Source organism: Ruditapes philippinarum, unplaced genomic scaffold (assembly GCF_026571515.1).
Source record: "Ruditapes philippinarum isolate M1 unplaced genomic scaffold, ASM2657151v2 ctg1576_1_1_1_1, whole genome shotgun sequence".
Classification (NCBI taxonomy): domain Eukaryota; kingdom Metazoa; phylum Mollusca; class Bivalvia; order Venerida; family Veneridae; genus Ruditapes; species Ruditapes philippinarum.
The window spans coordinates 98740-120485 of NW_026857089.1; the positions used below are offsets into that span (position 1 = coordinate 98740).

The 21746-nt window shown below is 31.8% G+C and overlaps 1 protein-coding gene across 1 annotated transcript; it reads left to right on the plus strand.

Moving 5' to 3' along the window:
• Positions 1-9044: 9044 nt before the first annotated feature.
• Positions 9045-16818, plus strand: LOC132748749 (uncharacterized). Its single transcript, XM_060738386.1, has 6 exons — positions 9045-9271; positions 10663-10772; positions 12035-12773; positions 13591-13754; positions 14365-14591; positions 15338-16818. Exons 1-6 carry the CDS (start codon positions 9247-9249, stop codon positions 15507-15509), a joined length of 1437 nt encoding a protein of 478 aa, XP_060594369.1. The 5' UTR covers positions 9045-9246; the 3' UTR covers positions 15510-16818.
• The last annotated feature ends 4928 nt before the right edge of the window (positions 16819-21746 follow it).

Below are 21746 nucleotides of genomic sequence, written 5' to 3' on the forward strand. Positions count from 1 at the left end.
ACAAAAATAAATATCATTAAATTAGAATACTGTTTACGTAAGATATTCAGTTACAGAAATATATTGTGAACATAAAGCACCGATTTTGCTGAAAAGTGTAAGTACCATCCACTTATAATATATATCCTAATCACTGTCTTCTTGTAAACAATACACCCTTAATGACGTCTATTTCTGTTGTATTGCCCTCTATGTCCTTGCTGTCTTCCGCGGTGACAATTGCCTCCCCTATGTTGGAACCCGGCTTCGCATGTGTTATAACGATCGTGTTGTTGGTTTTCATTTTCAGTTACTCTTCTGCGACATAAATATTTCGTTTTGTCTGTCAGCTGAGCGATCTCATTTCTCAAGCTTTCATTTTTATTTTTAAGTTCATCTATTTGGTCGTTTTTCATTGATTCTGTCACCATTGCTTCGTAAGTGTTCCGGTTGTATTCAAGTCTCAGTTCTTCATAATCGTCATGTATTTTCTTAAATTCTATTATGAGTTTGTCCATTTTTTCTAGTTTTGACGAGTCAGCCCTAAACTTTTCTTCTAGCGAGTTTCTTTGTAGTATCAATGTTTCTTGAAGATGACATATTTCTGATTTCTTGAGGGAAATCTCATTCTGCAGGTTTTCGGTAAAGTCCTTGAGTCTTTGATTTTTCAAATTGAGAGCCACATTTTCTGATTTCAAACCGTTAATTGTTTTATTCATTGAATGAGTTAAAGATTTCAACTTTTGAAATTCTGCTATTGAAACATGACTTACAGAGTTGTTTGTTTGGTTGTTCTGAAAGAAAGCATCGTTTTCATTGTAGAATGGTAATGTGCATTCTGCTGTTTTGCGTCTAATAAAAGTTGTCATTCGTTCTTGATCCCGTTGTTTAGATAGACTTGACTTGACTGCTTGATGTCGGCAAACTCGTGCAAAATGTCCAATTCTCTTGCATTTGTTACATCTTGCCATTTTCGCACAACACTTCTCCTGTCTGTGATAATGATTATGTCCACATTGTCCACATGATTTTTCACTTCTAAATGGTATTCCATTTATGAAACTCATTGTTGTTTTTCCTGGGGAAGTTGAATTCGTAGTCTCGCTTGCTAAATTGAGAGGTTGGGAAAGACACTGATTCCCACCAAGTATTATGCGCTAATTTATGGTTCTACTGAAGGTGGATTGAATTTCAACACAATGTTCCGTTTTATCATTTATTGTTTCTTTTTCAGTGGAATACCACAAATTTTAATAATATATAAAATATACACAGGTTATCCTGACGTTAACAAATACAAGGTAGATATTAAAAAGCAATAACAAATATTTCTAGTGGAGAGCCACAACGTTATTAATTGGAAATCCAAAATCTAACTGTTCGATTTCTCTATCTTTACAATATTTCTAAAAATGGTTTCGTTTTAAACTGACCAATAAAAATTTAACATTTTTGTGTCTTAAATAACAAAATGACCAATCAGGTTTCAATACAAAATAAGGTAACATAGCAACATAGAATTTATAACAACAATCATCACCTGGACATTTTATCAGTCATAAGGTTTAAAAACTTATTAAGTACAGACAGCTTAATTGACTTTATCACCTTTATATAATAAAACTTTTAGCACAGTTGATTGGACAAAGAGGAAAAGCCATATTTAATCTTCCGGTTACATAATTATTAATTTGACTTCTGTTATTAAAACATATAATATTTGCAACTTAACATATTCGAAATTTCACACATTGTTCTGAAAATTTGACCTTTTAGAAAATGATTATATTTAAAAATATTTGTGTTTAAAACAAAATTATCATGCATATTTATTCATTTTTTTAAAAAGAATTTTATCATTTTTCGGCCGCACAACAATACTACTTGTTTTACATTTTCTACTTTTATGACAATTTAATAATTTCACATTCAGCGACAATAAGCATCTAACATGCTCAAAAACCATTATTTAAATATTTTGATCTATTATGCCCTTTCTCGATAAGGAAAATGGTATTCGTTTCTTAAGTTTTAATTTAAGTGCCTTTAATTTACACAGTTCGTGTGTTAATTATTATTTAACAGAACAGAACATATACTTTATTTCTGACTTGGGCTCAACACCCATCATCATAACATACATATACATGTATAATTATTACAATGCATGCATCAAGAAATCATGTCATAATAAATTTAATCAGTTATATTCAAATATTTAAACATGACATAATTAAACAAGTTGATTGAGAATGTCAAAAGGCAGCAGATTGGATGTATATGTATGTGAAATGTTTGCTAGTATTATTAAATAAATACTTACTCTATATGACAACTGTATTTGCAGAAAAAGAATGTAAGTTTGTAATAAATTTAAGCTAACAAAGGCAAAGTTTTATAACTATTTTCTGCCATATGATAATTTATATCTTAAACCTAAAGTTTTCTTATGCAAGAAGGAAGAAAACAAAAACGCCCCGAGTAGATAGATCAATGTTTGGTCAAAATCGGTCAATCGTTTAATCATGGCCAGTCTGCATCAATTGTTGATCTTTAATGGAGGTGTCATTTTATAAAATGTACAATACAGTCGTTTACCAGCATAGGTATGTGTACCTATATTTCTGATAAATACAGTTTACTGACATTTAATAACACTACGTTCCATTTTCTATTCAACTGTAAAAATTATAAAAATTAATTGGAATATAAATACTTCTTGTTTATGTACATGTTAATGGATAAGCCGCAAAAAACCGGGAAATGGATTCATTCTGAAAATCGGTTTATACAACTAGGTAAATTTTATGCTGTTTTATTTTTTACCTTTTCCTAATTCTAACAGTTTTATTTACTAAAATTTGTTCTCATGGAACTGTATTTTCCGGGCGATATGCTAAATGTGTTGCTTTCCAATGAATGAACTCAAAATAAGTTGCATATAATTGTGCTACATATATAGTTTTTTACCAATCGGCTGTTTCCTCTCTTGTTAACCATTTCCTCTACCTGTCTATCAGTCCGTCACTTGTAATCCTGACTAAATTATATCCCTAATTACTAGACATATATCTATAATACCTGCAGTTATATCACGTACAGTGTATTTATAATAACCTATTCATGAATACAAGTTTTCAGGCATTTGCCTGAGTTCAGATTTTTTTCTACATTTGAAAGCTCTCATTTTCTGTATAAAATCAGTTGAAATGATACATAATACAGGATTTTTATGTTTTCTGATATTTTCAATTTGCATCCATACATAATACATGTAATAGGGCCATTATTTTAAAGGTGTATTGGGCGTACTAAAATGTATGACAGAAGTTTTGTTTAAGGAATTATTTACATATCGTTATGATAATAATACAAACCGTACATTGATAAACACATTTTCCCCATGTTATATTGGAAATTTACTTTTCAGCAAGTGTTAGTAAATATTAACTTTGTTTTGTCAACATTAAAAATAATTGTATAAACATCAATCCTTGTCGCCAATCATTCATTCTACTTTGGTCAGTTTTTATGCCAATTAAAATAAAAATGACATGGTGTGTACATGCGTTCGTTCGCAATATCACCGTTTTTACTTCATCTGTACAAGAACAGAACAGAACAGAACAGAACAGAAAGTTTATTTTGACGTATACAAAGTACATAGTCAATTACATTAATACATTCATTCATACATACATATATACAATCACAAAATCAATGGATAGTCTGCAAATTTCTTGAAGGTGAACAGTTTAATCTATTTTGTTTCCTTCAGTATAGGATATGACATAATCAGTTTAACATATATTACATAGTTTAATATTGTGTTACGAACATGTTGACAAAGATAGCGTGAATTTCACATACATTATTGTGCCACTTGCAATAAAGTTATCTATATATACGTAATCAACATCCGATACAAGTGAATAACCAACTATAGTATCACACTATATACTATTTTGAAGGGGAATAGTACTCCAAAACTACAGTTAACCTTAAACGAAAAGAAAGGGAAGGTTAACTATTGGCTATTCCAAAAAAATAATTCGATTGCAAAGTTGTAATTTAAGAAAAAGCCTTACGACTAACTTGGGTCATAAGACAAAATAATCTACTTAATACATTTCTTAACTGTGCACAGTCATAAGACATATAACTAATAATCTATTTAATTAGAACTGTACGGTTGACCAGAAACATCCATATAAAGTTTGCTATCTTTTCAACAATGTTTGACTTACTTATAATATATTTGCATAACTAAATATAACTCATCATCTATTAAATTAGAACTGTACGGTTGACCAGAAACATCCATATAAACACTATTAAGCTTATAATAAATAACATCTTATTTACAACATCAAACTATCAACATACATATATACAAACTAACACAGTCTGGTTGACCAAAGCAACCATATAAACACTAACCGGCATATAATAAATAGAGCACGTTCAATATTTCAAGACAATTTTACACTAATTGGTAATATTAATAATCGAATTTCTTATAGACATTGCGTTTTTACAGTATAACCCTAATTTATAAAGAGCAGTCTTATTTTCTGTTTGTAACAATTCTAAAAACTTATATACACTTGGTTTGATATAATAATAATTTTTTTACGTAAATCTGTATAGATAGGGCATATAATAACAAAGTGGTATTCATCTTCTAAATCTAGTGAATGGCAACATTGACAATATCTTTCGTTTCTAGGTATTCTATTTCTGGCAAACCTTCCAGTTTGAATTCTTAGAGCATGCGCTGAAATTCTTAATCTAGTGATGTAACATCTTAATGAACTAGGTAAAATATCTAAATATGCTTCGTATCCAAAAACATTTTTAAAGTTTTTATACAAATCTAACACTTCGCTACTTTCCTTATTTACATTCCATCCTTGTAAAAAACAATCTATCACTCTCTCCTTAAATATATATACAAAATTTTTATCAATAGCGCATGGATTGTCCCAAACATATGTAAATCCGAAGTCACATAATAGAGCTTTAACATTGCTCACCCAGTTTTTAAAACCTTTGTTACAATGTTCCAATGACATTACATAAACACGATTTAATATAATATTGTCACTATTTATTAATCTTAACCAATATTTTATCATGGCTACATAACGCTTAATATACAATGGGTATCTGCCCAATTCACCGTACACACCAACAGAACAAGTACTATTTCTAACCTTTAATAAATGTTTGCAAAATTTCAGATGGATTCGTTCAATAACTTTTGACTTTGTATAACCCCAAATTTCTGCTGCGTAGTTTAATATCGAACCAACAAATGCATCGAATAATTGACATAAAACTTTAGGCCTTAACTTAATCTTTTTACAATTAATCATTAATAAATTCAATGCCTTAAGAGCCTTTCCAGTGAGATATTCCTGATTTAGCGTAAAATTTCCAGTATAATGAAAAACAGTTCCTAAATAGTTAAAATCGTTCACTACCTCTAATTCTTTCCCATTATATGTCCAATGTTCATTTAACAATAAACCCCCTCTTTTTCTAAATACCATAATTTTAGTTTTTTCAGTATTAACTTCTAATCCCCATTTACTACAATAATCATACAATAGGTTTAAATTTTTCTGCAATTCCTCCTTTGACTTTCCTAAAATTACCATATCATCTGCAAATAATAACAAAATTAATACAATATCATCAATGACTAAACCAGAATCTACATCATCTTGCAAAAAAAGCTCTAAATCTTCTACGAACAGTGAGAACAAAATCGGTGACATTATCTCCCCTTGTTTCAATCCTACAGCGTACTCAAAATATTCCGAATAGTTATTACAATTTCTAACACATGACTTAACCTTTTGATACATGTCCCTCACTATTCTTAACAATTTACCCTGAATTCCATTATTATAGAGCTTTAACCATAGTGCACTTCTGTATATAGTATCAAAACATTTTTTCATATCAACAAATACGCAATATAATCTCTTATTTTCATTTAAATACTGTTGTACAACATTAAGTAATATAAATAAAGCATCAGTCGTAGATCGGCCTTTCCTAAAACCAAATTGTGCATCTGATATAATATTATTTTGTTCACAAAATGTTACAATTCTTTTATTCAAAATAGTGGTGAATAATTTCGAAAAACAACTAACGAGCGTAATACCTCTGTAGTTATTCACGTCATTAATGTCGCCCTTTTTATGTAAAGGGACGATAACTCCTTCAGTCCATTTTTCCGGAAAATAACCAGAATCTAAGATGGCATTAAAAATATCACAAACATGTGAAGATAAAATATCAATGCTTTCTATAATGTATTCATTCATAATATAATCACTACCCATAGCCTTTTCTCTTTTTAAACATTTTACACATTCTAAAATTTCTGCAACAGTAATGCGCTGATTTAATTGATCGAAATCGGCATTTGAACTATTAAAGTCATATCCGCTACAAAACTCTTCAGCTTCCGGGTTTGTGCATTGCGTAATATCATTGGCCAACTCCGAAAAATAACGTTTGAAATCGTCCGTAGAAATGTTATGTTTATTTTTGTTATTACGTTTAAAATATTTCCAAAATTGTTTAGGCTGTGCATTTTTTAATTTGCCGATTTCTATCAACTTTTTATTTCCAGCCGACTTACGTTTTTTATTACATAACTCTTTATAATCTTTTTTCAAAACACAGAATTATTCTCTACTATAACTAGATTTAAGCCTATTAAAAACACTTAACGCTTCTAGGTATCTCCTTCTAGCAAGTATACAATCATACTCGAACCACTCTGCATGATTAACTATCGGTTTATCAGTAAAATACGATGACTTATTGTTATAATTACATGACTTCGAGAACAATGGGTCCGCTACATCTATAATATCTTCTTCTTCTCTATAACAATATTTGTAAATTTGCTCAAAATATCGTTCACTGAATCCCTGCTTGTGATGTTAATATCATGTGTCAATCGATTTAACTCAGGTAATTTAGATATAACTCCTGCTCGAAAAGTATGTTTAAGATTCTCTTTCCATTTGTACCTGACCTCATTTTTTTACCTCAGAGACATCAACATAAAAATTACATCTCAATGTAAACAAAACAGGTGCATGATCGCTATATTCATTGAATGAGTCTATACAAAAATCACACAATAGGGGAAAGTCTTTATCTCTCGCCAACAATAGGTCAATCACGGACGCACCGTTTTTGTTAGCAAATGTGTACATACCACAGTTAAAATCATGGCCAATTCTACCGTTACAAATACGGAAACCGCTGGACCGACAAAGATCAAGCAATTTAGTGCCAGAACTGTTACATATATTATCATGTGAGGCCCGGAATAGGTACGTGTCGGGAACATAATCATCATCATCATCATCAATATTACTAATATAAGTATCACAAGTTATAAAGTCATTTTTTTACCCACTCTACTATTCCAATCACCTACTAAATATAAATGCCCTAAATCTTCAAAATCGTGTATATCATTTTGTAAAATATGTTTTTACTTCATCTGTACAAGCAGATACAAAACAACGCAGATTAGTTTCAAACATAGTTACGAATATTATACATATCCCATCGTCGGATACCCACGGCCGAACCATTATCATTCATCAGCCGTGGGATTTTTTGCCGATATTCAGTCGATTAGAGGTGTGTCAAAGGCAGCTATTTCATTGGCTGCCTCACGATTTCATGAGGCGATTAAAACCAATCAAAACGCTCGTTCTGTACGACGTTCGGTATTACAGACAATATTGTGACAACCATAGACGACGTAAAAAGTTTAACATCGAAAAATTAAACGATTATCAGCAAGAAAGTATAGATAATTTACTTTTACAGCGTGATTTTTTCTTTATGATTGATATCTGCTTGCAGAAGAACTGATTTGGCGATAGTTTTTGCCAATGATTTTAGCAAGACACGTGCAACAGCTTTTAACCGTGGGCGCTGCCATTTTTTTCTTATTGTTTTTTACCTCCGCTGTTGAAGAATATAGATTTGTTAAACGCGATGTCATTGGTAGATATTTTACGCACCTGTTGCTGTATATCGACGCAAATCGATTCATTTTACCCACGGTTGATTGCATGTTATGTGACATGTTTATCAATCGTGGGTATCCGACGATGTACATATCCTAGTAGGGTATTATTTTGAAAAAATAAAGTAGATTTTTTTTTTGGTTTTGTTTTCGTTAAATTTTAGCACACATTTTTGGGACAGAATATTTATTATTTCTATTAGTTGTTACAGATCAATATTATTTCCTAAATAAAGCAACAACGATTTTGTCATTTGCCGGCAATTCGCTCTATTAGTACAGATATACATGTACATGTATAATGATTAACACGTGTTATATAATTATTCTTTTTATCGTATATAGGCAATAACATATTATGAAGAATAAATTTATACACTTTTATATAAATACTTGTATCAGTAAATCGTTTATATATAAATGATTCAATTCTTGATATAGCAGCCGTAAGATATTTATTCAGGAAGACTATATATGTTATCTTTACCATTGGATACATGTTGCACCGGTGAACAGGAATAATATTGACTTATAATATAAAATAATGCGTTCATGACAGTATCTTGTAAAAACATTATCCACAAGCTTCATTGATACATCGAAATCACGTGATCTGTAAAATAAGAAACATAACTTATTTATGTTACTTAAGTTGACAAAGACTCTTTAACTGAGGCAACAGTCGCCAAAATTATGTCACATATATGTCAATAACTAGCCAAAATAGCTAGAACTCTTAGACTAAATAATCCAAGTCTGGTTAACTTTAAATATTGAATCATTCACGGATATTTTAACATTTCCAGATTCATTCACCATATCTCTTAATCGGACAAGAAAAGAAAAATATTCCAACCCTTGACCTCTGTTATAATATTACTAAATATCGGTGTAAATGGTCAGTATAACACCTTTAATCCTCTCATAAGGTGCGGTCACTATAATTCTAAATACAGTATGTGTCATGCTTGACCGGGCTGTGAAGCTAAAATGCCTTAAGGTATGTTCTTTTAGCAGTCAAAATGTTTGACCTTCTTTCTCAAGTTATTAAAACGTACTTCTGACCAACTTTACTGTTTGTGCTAACACTCTAATATTTATGATGTGGGAGTTATAAGAGGAAAAATGTGAACATTGGAAGGGAATAAACGTCACGGAAATAGTTACTAAAATTGTTAAGGACTGATTTAATGGAATATAATTCGTATAAAACAGGTACTCTCTTCTTACATTTAATCTTTAAATAAGAATAGCCAGATACATGTAAATATATTTATATATCTGTTGTCACAATATCACATTTTTATTTTGCTAAAACACGACCTGGAAAAAAATTGACAACATGTATACAAATGAAAATGCCAAAGCTTGTAATATTTAAACAATAAACTCTTAAAATTCCTAAATTTCTCCTTTAATTTCGTAATTTTTACGAAGAAAATAGTCAGGCAACACACCAGTGAAAATACGAAAAGATGTTTCACAGCAATGAAAAATAATTTTACAGTGAAAATACGGAAAATGAAAATACGCATTCTATTCATCAATATTTCTTTATATTTCATTCATCATTATATAATAAACGGTACGCTGTAATATATGTTACACTACAATATACGGTAAGCTGCAGTATACAGTAATATAAAGTAAGCTGCAGTATACAGTAATATACGGTAAGCTGTAATATATTGTACGCTGTAATATACGGTAAGCTGCAGAATACGGTAATATACGGTAAGCTGCAGTATACAGTAATATACGGTAAGCTGTAATATATGGTACGCTGTAATATACGGTAAGCTGCAGAATACGGTAATATACGGTAAGCTGCAGTATACAGTAATATACGGTAAGCTGTAATATATTGTACGCTGTAATATACGGTAAGCTGCAGAATACGGTAATATACGGTAAGCTGCAGTATACGGCAATATACGGTAAGCTGTAATATATTGTACGCTGTAATATACGGTAAGCTGCAGAATACGGTAATATACGGTAAGCTGCAGTATACGGTAATATACGGTAAGCTGTAATATATGGTACGCTACAATATACGGTAAGCTGCAGAATACGGTAATATACGGTAAGCTGCAGTATACGGCAATATACGGTAAGCTGTAATATTTTATTAGTTATAAAGATTCTTGACAGGTTATATGGCCCTATATAAAGGGTTGTTTGTATATATAACCCGCCCCGCAAGGCGAGGGTTACATTGCAAACAACCGTTTCTATTCGGCCATATAACCTGTCAACAATCTTTATAACGAATTTATAATTCTGCAAACTTCCTTTTTCAGAGAAAAAAGTGAGATTTCTGTATAAATTGACAGCAGCCGTGTATATAAAACTATATAAAGGTCACGATTATCCAATGAAAAGTGACGATACAAACGTGCAGTATTATAATGTACGCTGTAATATACCGTAAGCTGCAGTATATGGTAATATAAGGTACGCTTTAAGTAAAATATAACGGTAACCTACGGAAAGCTGCAGCATACGGTAATACACGGTATGCTGTGATAAGGTGCGCTTTAAGTATTGTGGCAGAATTAAGATGTGGCAGAATTAAAATGAATAAAGATGAATTTTTTTTTCAGATATGAAGGTTGCTTTACAGAAGTATCTAGAACGAACCATTTTGTTCGTATTGTGCATGTGCGTAATGTGTTTGCTAATACAGAACAGTTTGTTACAACAGTCCCGCACGGTAAGGCTATCTTTAAGCTATATAAAATACCGAATCTGAAAATGATTAGCCATGGCCACTGGCATAGAACTATGCACATTTATGCAATTTACCAAAACCATTTACTGTACTTCAATTTTTATATAATGGCATTGAAATCCCTATAACTTCAAGTAGATTGTTCAAAATTCAAAGCAGAACAAATCCCTATATTAAAGGTTAACTTTTCATACAACAGCCTCGAATAAATGATAGGGAAAAAAACAACAACAAAAAACAAAAACAAAAACTGACATTCCTACATAACAAATGCGATTTTTATATTATTATTCAACGTGATGCTGTTTAAAATAATTGTAAATAGATTATAGATCTACAAAAATATATGATACAACTCTTGTCAACAAAAATAAATTGACTGTAAAAATAATAAAATAAATTAAACGTCTAAACTATAGGTTATGTACACCAGGATGTTGTAAATTATTTAGATTAAAGGTGTAAACTATTCGGCAATTGTATCATAATAAAACTTCGTCTCGGTAAAATAATGTGTCATAATTTCTTACTTAACTACCCAGTGTCAATTTGTTATCGAAGTTTGATCACTAGTTCCACTTCGCTGCCTGAATTATAAAACTTTGTGTAATGTCATGTCCGTCACAATTGAACTATTATTACCATGCAATATTAAATATTGTATTTATTATTTACTTTATTCAGGTAACTTCGACGTTGAAAAACGTTAAGCCTATTTTAGTTTTAAGTTCAATAAATCTCTTACTCGTTCTTAATAAATGAACATCTAAGTATATTTGTTTTATATATTATGGAAGGTTAAAAAGTATGTTTGCCATAATCAATGACATTTAGTTTGTACAGATTAAAATGCGCATATTTGTCATTCAAAAGCAAGGGAAAGAAATGTATTTTTTTTCAAATGCAATAACTTTGTCTGTAGTAGATCTTCTTTTTGTTTGCAATATACATAAACATTAAGAATTTGATTAAACGTTTGTAGTATTTTTTAGGAATGTGTCATGTTTATCATTGGTGATTATGTACTAACGTATAAGTCTAATAAAATACCTTCTCTGTTCTGTCTGAATGAAATGAATTATTTTGATTGATGGACAATTATATTTTCATTTCTTTTTAAAACTTGGCATCCAAACAGTTAGATTAAATTATTTTAAGTGAAATTTGTTCAGGTTTAAGACATTTTTAGACAATTTTGTCATAATGTAAACCGCAAAAATATATACCTTTTGTTTTTATTTTAGGGCTATCTAATCATTCATCAGAACGGTGAGTCGTTCCGGGTGAGGTCTAGGAAATATTTAGAGACTGATACATTAACAAACAGTGGTCAACATCTTGCTTATAAACGGTCTGATGAAGATGATAACCTCACAACTACGCAATCACCGTTTCAAGATACTTTACTGCAATGGCGCCAATATGAAAGAGAGGCTCTGGCTGTGTTTATCTTGAGCGCCATTGGCTCAAATTCTACAACAAAGGGAGGCTACAAACGTGAAATTAAATTGAACGGTTGGGAGGCTATGAAGCACCGGTTGGCGAGCATCAAGTGCTGTGTTTTATGGAATACTGATAAATTTTCTTACTTTAAAGATCCTGAGAAAATATTCTGGAAAAGTAGCAGATTAGCTGCAACACAATTTACATGTCCCATTCGAGGACCTTTAGTAGACGTAAGGGGTGTAACTCTTGAGTTCAGAAAGAAGCCATGTCCGAGGGACGAATCTGTGTATGTGAAACCATTTTTGCCAAAACTTCAACCGAAAGAATCATTTGCAATTTGTGTAAAAATAGTTTACGGTGTGGTAGATATGAAGCTGCTGGTAGACTGGATGGAATATTACCGTGAAATGAAAGTAGACAAAGTATTCATGTTTACGTATAATTTAACTAGAAACATAGAAACAGTTCTACAGCATTATACAAATACAGGCTTCTTAGAAAGAAGACATTTTGATTTTCCATGGAAGAAAGATGGTTGTAAGTAAAAGTTTTTCGTGTATTGCAAGTCTATCATACAGGTTTCTTTATCTTCTCCACTTCAAAACAGGATTTCTGAATAGTAGTCACGTTTTTGGATAACTAATTGTTTGGGGTCTTGTAATATATAAATCTGAATAAAATCAGCTGCTAATTAGAGGCATTATGTTATACAGTTACCTAAATGATTCTGTAAAATGTTCTACCATTCCTGAATCAGAGTCTAATTCATTTACGTCAGTCCGTCCGCGGACTGTTATTAACAGAACAGAAAAAAAACGGGGCAAAAGATGTTATTTAAAATGAAAATAAGTGTTCTTGGACTATTACATGTTTGTTAAATGAATGGTATAATTTTAAGCATTTAAAATCAATACAAACAATTATTGCTAGTATTTAAAACATTTGGCGCAAATTGACGTGTTTGATTTTTAACAGTCAGCTTGATGTTTTTAGCCTTGCTTATCACTTACCACACAAGCCTAACCTGAACAAGCACAATATTGTTAGTTATACTCATCTGTTTAAGATTTTCTTTTTAAAAATCTTAAATTTACAATTAAACTTACAAATACTGGACAGAAAAAGTAAGTATTTTAAATACACAAAATAATCAGGCCGAACATACTTCGGAATAAACTGAAATTTTAGAGTTTCAATTGACATTTGTTTATTCCAGCTAACAATTTATTACTAATAAGTTGTGCATATTTAAATTCCATAATTAGGTTTAATTTAAATGATTTTATGTAAAAAATGATTGTTCGTATTTCCCCACCCTTATCATTATTATTTTTTTATATTTTTCTATTTATAGTAATGAAGCGGGAGATCGGTGTAAAGATGCCGAGTGTGTGGCAAGATGAACAGGTGGTTGTGTTCGATTGTTACCAGCGTCTCCAAGGTTACACTTACATCTCCATTATTGACCTTGACGAGTTTCTGTTACCAAGAAAACACAGCAACATAAAGAAAATGATGGTAATAAATCGTATTTTTGGTTGGCCAAATATAATATAGGAAATACACGTACAGTCAAGATTGGCAGAAGAATTAAACACATGTAGTGCTAAGGTTGAACAGTGCTTCAAATACGGGTTCCCTACATAATAAATATTTAGAAAATAAAATACATATTAATGAAGAGATACTGTTCGAGCCGTAGTATATATCCTCATTGTGGCCGTTTTTGGTTTCTGTATAGCGACATATACAATTAACAAGATCTGGGTACACCGGCTACCTTAGCCAATCAAAATGGATAATTAATACTATTTGATAACAAAATGTTCTTGAATGGATCTAAAAAGGGGCGCCTACGGGGGAACACCATCGGCCATGTTTTTGTCGGGTTAATTTAAGAACTTAGAAGTCAGTGTGTAGGCATTAGCTCTGTTTATATTCAAGAAGGAGTCTATTTCACAAACAAAAACACTAATTTTGGATACCTAGCTGAACAGCGATTATATGCATTTTTGGCGAGAGACTTGAGAGACTAAATACATGTAGAAAAAACATTTTGATGAAAGTATATCCTTTAAGGTTTTTTATATATCACACATTAAAAGAATATATATTATTTCTTTTGCAGAATGATATCACTAGACAGTACCCAAAAGCTGCTGGATTTACACTTAAAAGTTTTATTTTCGCAAAAGATTGGAATAAAACTGTAGCTACTAGTGGTTCTGACATTGTGCAATATTTACGGAGAACACCGGCTCTCTACACACGACAGAAAAATATCCTTATTCCAGGGCGGGTTCAACCAAAAAGTCTCGATACTCACGAGTTTGAGCCCGAGACTGGATATGAAAGGTAACGGACACTGCTGGTTCTTTTTAACTGCTCAATAAACTGTATTTTGTTTAAAGAAAACTTTCTTTATTTGGAAAAGATTTGAAAATATTTAAAGGCTCATTTTGCCTCATGAAATGATTTTTTTTTCAATTTTGGCGTACTTTAATAGCATCCAAAAAGTTATTCATTGGCCAATTACCTGAACCATCTTTTTTATCTGTTGCTTTTTGGCAATAAGTTTAGTTATAGTGAATTAGTATATTGTATGGTAGTCAAAATACTACTTTTTTTACATTTTACTACTTTTATGACAATTTTTTTTTCTCACAATTATCGTTACTTTCTTTAGGTAACAAGCATCTAACATTCTGTAATACAATTATCTAAACATTATAAAATTCATGTTAGCCATTTCAAAAGAAGTGATAAAAATTATTTATTTCTGAGGATAATGTGCCTTTAAATTAATATGAAGTTTAATATTAAATTGAAGTAAGTGAGGCCTATTCCGAGCACATAAAACGTAGTTATTTTTTTTCCATCCTTATAAGAATATTTTAGAACATGTGCTTTCAATATTAACAAAATCCAAACCATTATTATATAAAGTAGCAGAAAAAACTACTTCATTAAACATTAGCTAGAGTTACATGAATGATTGTTAAATTTTGCTCTTGTACAATATTGAACGAAGAATTTTATATCTTATAAATGTAAATGATATGACCTTAATAACATTATGTTTCATATAAATATCATTTCAGAATAAAACTACCGGAGTCTACAGCTGCACTAAATCATTACCGCACGTGCTATTCCGACTTCCGGAAATTATGCAGAAACAAGAAAAAGAGAATTTTTGATAAAGCAATTTTAAATGTGGTTGATAGATTTCGAAATAGAACTTTATGGATAAATGATGTTGGTATTTCATGATTTAAAGATTATGTTTCGTTAGGTATTCAAGTTATAAATGACTGGAGGAAACTTAAAATACATTCAATCACCGCGAGAACACTCGTGCGGCGATTTGCAAAATCACGTGGCAGCAGCAAGAAAAATTAAAACACGAGCGCTATCAATATTTTATAAATGTGTGTAAGATATTTTAACTTAACTGGTACTGTGTTAGCGTATTTTGTCTAAACTTTAGTTGTTTTATTATTTATATACAAGTGGCGTTATTCTTACCGGTATTTCTTCTGTTTATGTGTATAGTACGTGCCTGTAATATGGAGTTCATTTTAGCTTGTGAATTTGAAATTTTGCTATCATTAGATCTGATAAAAACAACAAATTAAAAGCTGTTTCTTTACTGAAATGGTTCTGTTATTTACAACGTCACATTCCGCAGGTGTTAAAACGTATTTTTTTTGCAATTCTTTCATTTATGTCTTAGAATTATTATTAGCATTTTACAGTAACGTTTTGTAAGCCAAGATAGATAAATAGCTAAATAATGTAAAAAGAACGATTTATAAGAAGATTGGTTGTTACAATATCAGTGCTGCATATTGAAATAAATGTTTACGATCTCCTAATTTTGTTGCTCTACAATGTTACTTTTTAAAAACACAAAATGCTATCTTGTTTCTTTTATATATTTTCTCATTTATAATATGAGCCGCGTCATGACAAAACCAACATAGTGCGTTTGCGACCAGCATGGATCCAGACAAGCATGCGCATCCGCACAGTCTGATCAGGATCCATGCTGTTCGCTATTAGTTTCTCTACTTGTAATAGGGTTGGTAAGCGAACAGCATGGATCCTGATCAGACTGCGCGGATGCGCAGGCTGGTTTGGATCCATGCTGGTCGCAAACGCACTATGTATGTTTTGTCATGACGCGGCTCATATAATGGTTATCCGATTATTCATTCATTTACAGGAAAACAAGGGAGGTAACTAAAGTATTAGTATTTAACTGGCGTTTTCAATAAATTTATCAAATTAAAAAGTGATCTTTTTAACTGTTCACAACAAAAATGACCATGAACGGTGAATATTTGTTGTTTATGTTGTCGCTGTTGTTTAGTCACGTTATATAAAGAATGAATCTGACATTTATTTCAGTTCATATAAACTTTTTTAAGACACTCATTAAGAACAAATGATCGTTTGCTCACTCATTGTCATGTGTATGTTACTTTTCCAGTCCTTCCAAATAGTCAAGTGATACTTCCTATGGACTAAAGATTTATTCGTTATCTGTTATATAACTTATATTTTATGAACAGAATAAATAAATTGGAGTATATTATGTTCACTTCTTAACAATAATGTATTGTCCTTGTAATTGTATGATTAATTAGAATACCAGTGTCTGTTAAGTCACTAAAATCTCTTTATAGAATTGGAATCTGATTTTGACAGACTTATGTTGTTTTTTTTTTTTTTTGAATTTTGCAAATTTTTGGTTAATGTGTTACGTGCAACATATTATTATTATATACTTTTTTTTACTATATTTCCATTGTTGTAAAGGGAACTCACCTTTTCCAGATTTTCTTTAATGTTTTTATTATTAACACGTTTTAATTTGATCAAAACACAATATCTAACAATAAAGTAACAATGGAAACTTCACAATTTATCCAGCATCGTATGCAAACACCAATAAACTAGCCTGTCAAGAAAAAAAATGCAATAAAGTAAAACATTATCTCATTATTGCACTGAAGGTCTTCAGTATCATTTTAATAACCTCGCATTGCAATTTAAATGCACCAATCAAACTTCTAAAAAATATCACGTGATTGCTGCTTGTGCTTCAATTAATGTACTATGTCATTTTTTGCTAGTCCATTGCTTGTTAATCACGGTGTGCTCTGTCTCTTTATAAGAATAAGTATTCCTTTTAAAAAATACACTTAAAAAATGAATGGCGTATGTTGTCATAAAAATTGAAAATAAAAACTCCCACATTTGCTCAATAACAAAACGAGCAAAAATAGAGAAAAGGGTCGCTAAAGAAGAACATCTAAAAAGGTAAAATTGAAAATATTGCTGGCTCTGTTTGAATGGGTATGTTCATGCTAGCTAATTTCCATGCCTCCAGTACTGGTTTAAGCAGAATTTAACAATTAACATGAAATGGTAAAATTTTAAATAAGGAAATATCGTATTGTACTAGTAATTTGTACGATTAAACAGAATACCAGTGTCTGTTAAGTCACTAAAATCTCTTTATAGAATTGGAATCTGATTTTGACTGAATTATGGCCCTTTTTGAACTTTGCAAATTCTTTGTTAATGTGTCACGTGCAATATTATTCTTCAAAACTAAAGATTTTCACTTGTAATTATATAGATGTTTGCAGGGTCATACCCAAGGACCATAACTCTTTCATGGATTTTGACTGAATTACGACTCTTTTTAAACTGAAAAATTCTTAGTTTAAGTTTCTGGCGCAACTTCAATCTTTATAACTATTGAAGGTATTTACTTGAAACTTTATACATGTCTTTGGTATCACAATTGGAGGTCACTGTCCAAGGTCAATAACTCTGACATGTATTTTGAATTGAAAGAAGAAATAAGACCCTTTGTGAGCATAGCTAATTTTACATCGAGCCCTGGGAATAGTCGAGCATGCTGTCCTATAGACGGCGCTTGTTGGGCTATTGTCCCGTCTACTAGAAGTTTTGGGTTTGTCATATCTTTATTAATAAATTAATTGTATACACAACAAACAATTAGAAAAGCTAATGGCAACAAATTTTTGCCGACAAATCCAAAATTTCAGCTCAATTTTATGCTTTAATAAAAAATATTCTATAGATAAAGAAAACATGTACATGAGAAAGGGTTTGACCTATTATAAAGAAAATAAAACAACTTCTGGCAGCTAATTTTTTTTAATTCTGTAGAAATGTCCTTTATAAAACAATTAAAACCAGATCTATAGATATCTGTACAATAATGACTTCATAAAAATACACGTATTTCGTAATGCAGGCGTCACACTGTCCCGAATTTGGCATCAGATGGACACACGAATAAGGAAATGTTCAAATTCGGATCTGATCGTAATAACATCGTGCCATTCGTGAGGGCTTCTTTTGCCATCGTATGATCCCCGGCTAAATATTTCAAGCTCCGGCAGCAACTTCGTGAGCGCTTCCAAAATCTTTTGCATGCCAAAAAATTGCCCGAAAGACATTGCGAAGGTTCATTTTCGTATTGAATTCATATGTCCATTTTGCCCATCGTAAGGCCGTCGTGAAGCCATCTTGTCAAAACGTGTAGTCTTAGTCTTTTCTTCGTGTGATCATCGGTGCAATCTGGCATTTTTTAGCCTCAAGAAGACAATACGAAGTAAACACGAAGATTCCCGAAAGTCTTAAAAGGGAACACGACTACGTGAAGCCCCCGCAATACCGTCGTGTCACCATCGTATTTTGGTACGATGTCATCGAGATGGGACCACGATGAGACCGAAGAAAGCAATTTTTAATGGCTCAAGCGTTGCATGTTTATCAAGTTGGACATATAAACGGCTAGACCATCTTCCTCATCTGTCTCTCTTGCATATCTCTACAGAGACATTCAAAAGCTTCCATTATTTGCAATTAATTTACAATTATTTTCAGTTTTATTTCCTGTAGAATGACATGCTTTGGTGATGAGTCAACCGAGAAAAAAGTAGGCAGCAGCATTGCTACTTTTAAAACACCTTAGAAAATATGATGAGGCCCACAGGCCCACCTTGGGTGGAATGATAAAGTTTAATCAAATATGATAACCAAGATCAACAAGGAAATGCAGCGTTTAATGAACGCAACACCCACACGACCCAGCAACAAGAACCAAGTAACACAAAAGGACCCCCCCCCCCCCTAGAAAAACGGGCAGGTCGCAAGGTAGAGCACGGATAGGCTTATCACTTAAATGATACATAAGACGAAATAATGGTAAACGACAAGGAAATCAAAGAAAAACAAATAAATGATTGATTTTATTAAATAAATAAAACTATGGGCAAAAGGGAAAATACTTATCGTAGACGAGAAAACAACAAGGGACACCGACAAAAGTGTCACCAAAACAGTATATGAAATAACAAAGACGTGCATCTGAGGAATAAAGAGGGGCGCCGCCTTGGACCGGTCAGCAGCATAAGTACTACTGGGGAGTTTAAACCAGTTAATGGTGCACCAAACCTCACTTTTAGCCCACCATGTTCCTATAAACGAGACGGTGTAAATAAAATTAATCCCCGCCAAGTAAATTTATAACAGTTGTTATGGTTTCAAAGATAAAATAAGTAAATCACCGAAATGATAATGTAGATACATAAAAAGGAATACTCATATGACCATAACAAATGTACTCAATATTTTAAAGGAAGACAGAGTAACAAAAAATTATCTACAAGGGCCCAACGAAGCAAGGCAGCAGACGAACATTTAGGCAATTAAGTTCCAAATGGCATTAAGAACTGTCCATCATTGAGTATCCCACTTGGTCCGTCAGATGTAATACAAAGAGGAAAGGACCAACTGTCAAAGTGTTGAACACTAAGCATGCGGAATAGTTGGTCCGTCAGATGTAATCAACAGAGGAAAGGACCAACTGTTAAAGTGTTGAACACTGAGCATGCGGTATATCTAAAAAAAGTAGGGTCAAAACCTCTTTTGGTTAAACGTTTAATAATTTTAGTAAAGGCCACCGAAAAATTACAATGACATCTCCATTAAAATCATTTTTGAATCACTATTTTCAAATCAAAGTAAAGATTGTAAAATTTTGTAAAATATTTACGTTATTTATAATAGCGGTAGCCCTGTTTGAGTAGCTTGCTAGTAAGAAAATATTTAGCTTGTTAAAACCCTTCACGTTTCTAAAAGCTCTAGCGAATCTAATTTACTGAGATACATATACCCCGTCATATGTTGCATGCGGTACGTCTCCATTTAAATGTGGATAGTTTACAATACCATAGTCAAAGTCATCACTTTTATCATAGATTTTTGTGTGAATAGAATTGTTTTTGATAGTAATATGAAGAGCCAAAATAAAGGTTAAACGTAGTTTAATTAGCTCCCGATACTATCTGCAACTGAAATGTGCTGCTGTTGGCCGTGGGTTGTATACCAAGTGGAGGTGAAGGTCACTTGACGCCTTCGTAACCACGTATGAAGGCATCGTACTCAAAATACGACGTCGTGTACCTATCCTGTGACCTTCGCGTGTCCTGCGGGTAAACTTCTTGGTACAAAATTGCATCTTTGAGGTGACTTCGTGTGTGTATCGGATGCGATCGCGTGACCTTCGGTAGGAATCGTGTGTGACTCGGATGCGATCGCGTGATCTTCTGTAGGAATCGTACTTGTTTCGGCTGTTAGGAGACTGTCGACCAATTTCGGGGCTATCTTCGCACGAAATTAAGAATTTCATATTCGTATGCCCATCTTGTGTCAATTTCGGGACAGTGTGACGCCTGCATAAAGTGAAATAAGACAATATGAATATATTCATTACAAGTATATTGTCATCGCAAAACTGATACTGTTGTACAAACTCGAGATAATGTTGCTTAATAGGTGAAATAATAGATAGACAAAGCTTACACTACGCTACATAATTACATTGATAAGGATATAGGTTGAATATACTTGAAGACAAAATGGATCTCGGAGTTGTATTATTTGTAATAGCTGTGGCAACTGGTAAGAGTTTTGTTCCTAAACAAAATTATTTAAGACATTTAGTTACACACATTATAGTTTTGCTTAAAAAAGAATCGTCAAAATTCATTAATTTAGGAACCATAACAGAGAAATAGTGTATAGACTATGACGTCATGACATCTTCGTTTTGGAATTCTACACCAGTTAACATGATCTATATTTAGTAAGCTGATTATTATTATTATTATTATATACCACATTTCTATAGCACTCTTTTCATAAATAATAAATGTTCAAGAGTGCTTTACATAAATCCGATAAAACATAATCATATATAAATAAGACATAATGTACAACATAAATTAAGTAAACCTATTAAACAATAATGATAATCTAAAACCAGTAAAGGATGGTAAGAAATACAGACACATTTAGTTTAAAATCAAGGCACATATAAAATTAACACTGATAATATAGCAAAAGTAGTACTTGATTTATGAACTAACGTCCATAGAACTTTATGAAATAATGTGTTTT